This window comes from Belonocnema kinseyi, chromosome 6, assembly GCF_010883055.1.
Source record: "Belonocnema kinseyi isolate 2016_QV_RU_SX_M_011 chromosome 6, B_treatae_v1, whole genome shotgun sequence".
NCBI classification, from domain to species: domain Eukaryota; kingdom Metazoa; phylum Arthropoda; class Insecta; order Hymenoptera; family Cynipidae; genus Belonocnema; species Belonocnema kinseyi.
This window is the reverse complement of record NC_046662.1, coordinates 114,824,804-114,826,080: the sequence shown is the minus strand read 5'-3', so window position 1 is coordinate 114,826,080 and position 1,277 is coordinate 114,824,804. Positions and strand designations below refer to the sequence as shown.

At 36.5% G+C, this 1,277-nt stretch overlaps 1 protein-coding gene across 1 annotated transcript in view; it reads left to right on the top strand.

Annotated features, from left to right (window-relative positions):
• Positions 1-1,033: 1,033 nt before the first annotated feature.
• The window catches only part of LOC117175565, a 3,453-nt gene continuing 3,209 nt past the window's right edge, over positions 1,034-1,277 (top strand). The window contains exon 1 of the mRNA XM_033365272.1: positions 1,034-1,205. Coding sequence (XP_033221163.1) covers positions 1,034-1,205 — 172 coding nt within the window. The remainder of the gene's footprint in view (positions 1,206-1,277) is intronic.

Sequence of the window (1,277 nt, the reverse complement as noted above, 5' to 3'; positions counted from 1 at the left end):
CCACTTTTCAAATAATTCCACAAAATTTTCCTATATTTCAGGATGGAATTATAGGAATAAACTTTTTGACACAACATAGAGCAATTATAAATTTTTCAAATGATCAACTTTTTATATGGGAGGATCGTTTCCCTTTGCTCTCTCATGTTACTGTGCAAATACCTGCCAGGACAAAAAAATTATTCCATTTACCTTTAATTAAAACTCAACTTAATGAAGGATATATTAGGAAAATTCCGTGTGGGCCTGGAATTTTTGCAGGAGAGGCTTTAGTTCTTAATAAAGATGGAAAAGCGGATCTTTTTATTATAAGCTCTACCCCAAAAGAAGTCAGTTTAACTATTCCTCCTGTGACACTTGAAGAATATGACATAATAGCACCTTTAAATCGTTCAAATGGAAATTAATTTTCCACTGATGGACAGAAAAATGTATCCCTACGATTTGCTAATAATTTAAAGACTATGGATTTATCAGACTTGAATGATGAAGAACAGGGAAGTGTTCTTCCCATTCTTTCAGAATACTCTTCTCAGTTTTTCTAGAAGGTGACAAATTAGGCGCTTCGAATGTCTTATCTCATAAAATAATTATCACCGACGGAACTCCAATAAATACCAAACAATATCGTTATCCTCCCATGCACAAGGACGAAATATGGGAACAGACAAACAAATTATTGAATTTAGGAATTGTAAAACCCGTAGTTTCTCCCTACAATTCCCCTTTGTGGATTGTACCCAAGAAACCAGATTCCGAAGGAAATAAGAAATGGAGGATGGTCGTAGACTATCGCTCTTTAAATGAGAAAACAGTTGGTGACGCTTATCCGCTTCCCAACATCACTGACATTTTGGAGCAGCTTGGTGGAGCAAATTATTTTTCTGTCCTAGATTTAGCATCAGGGTTCCATCAGATTCAATTAGATCCTAATTCTTGGCAAAAAGCGGCTTTTTCAACACCACATGGACACTTGGAATTCACTTAAATGCCATTTGGTTTAAAGAACGCACCTGAGACTTTCCAAAGGGTAATGGATTGTGTACTCACGGGTCTCCAGGGTGTTGAATTATTCGTTTATATGGATGATATTGTGGTTTATGCTTCTTCATTGGAAGAACATTCTAAGAAATTAATAACTCTTCTTGCTCGATTAAAATCTGCTGGACTGGCTCTCCAGCCTGAGAAGTGTCATTTCCTTAAGCGTGAAATTGCTTATTTGGGACATGTGATTTCTCGGGATGGAGTCAAACCAGACCCCAAAAAAATTTCAGCTG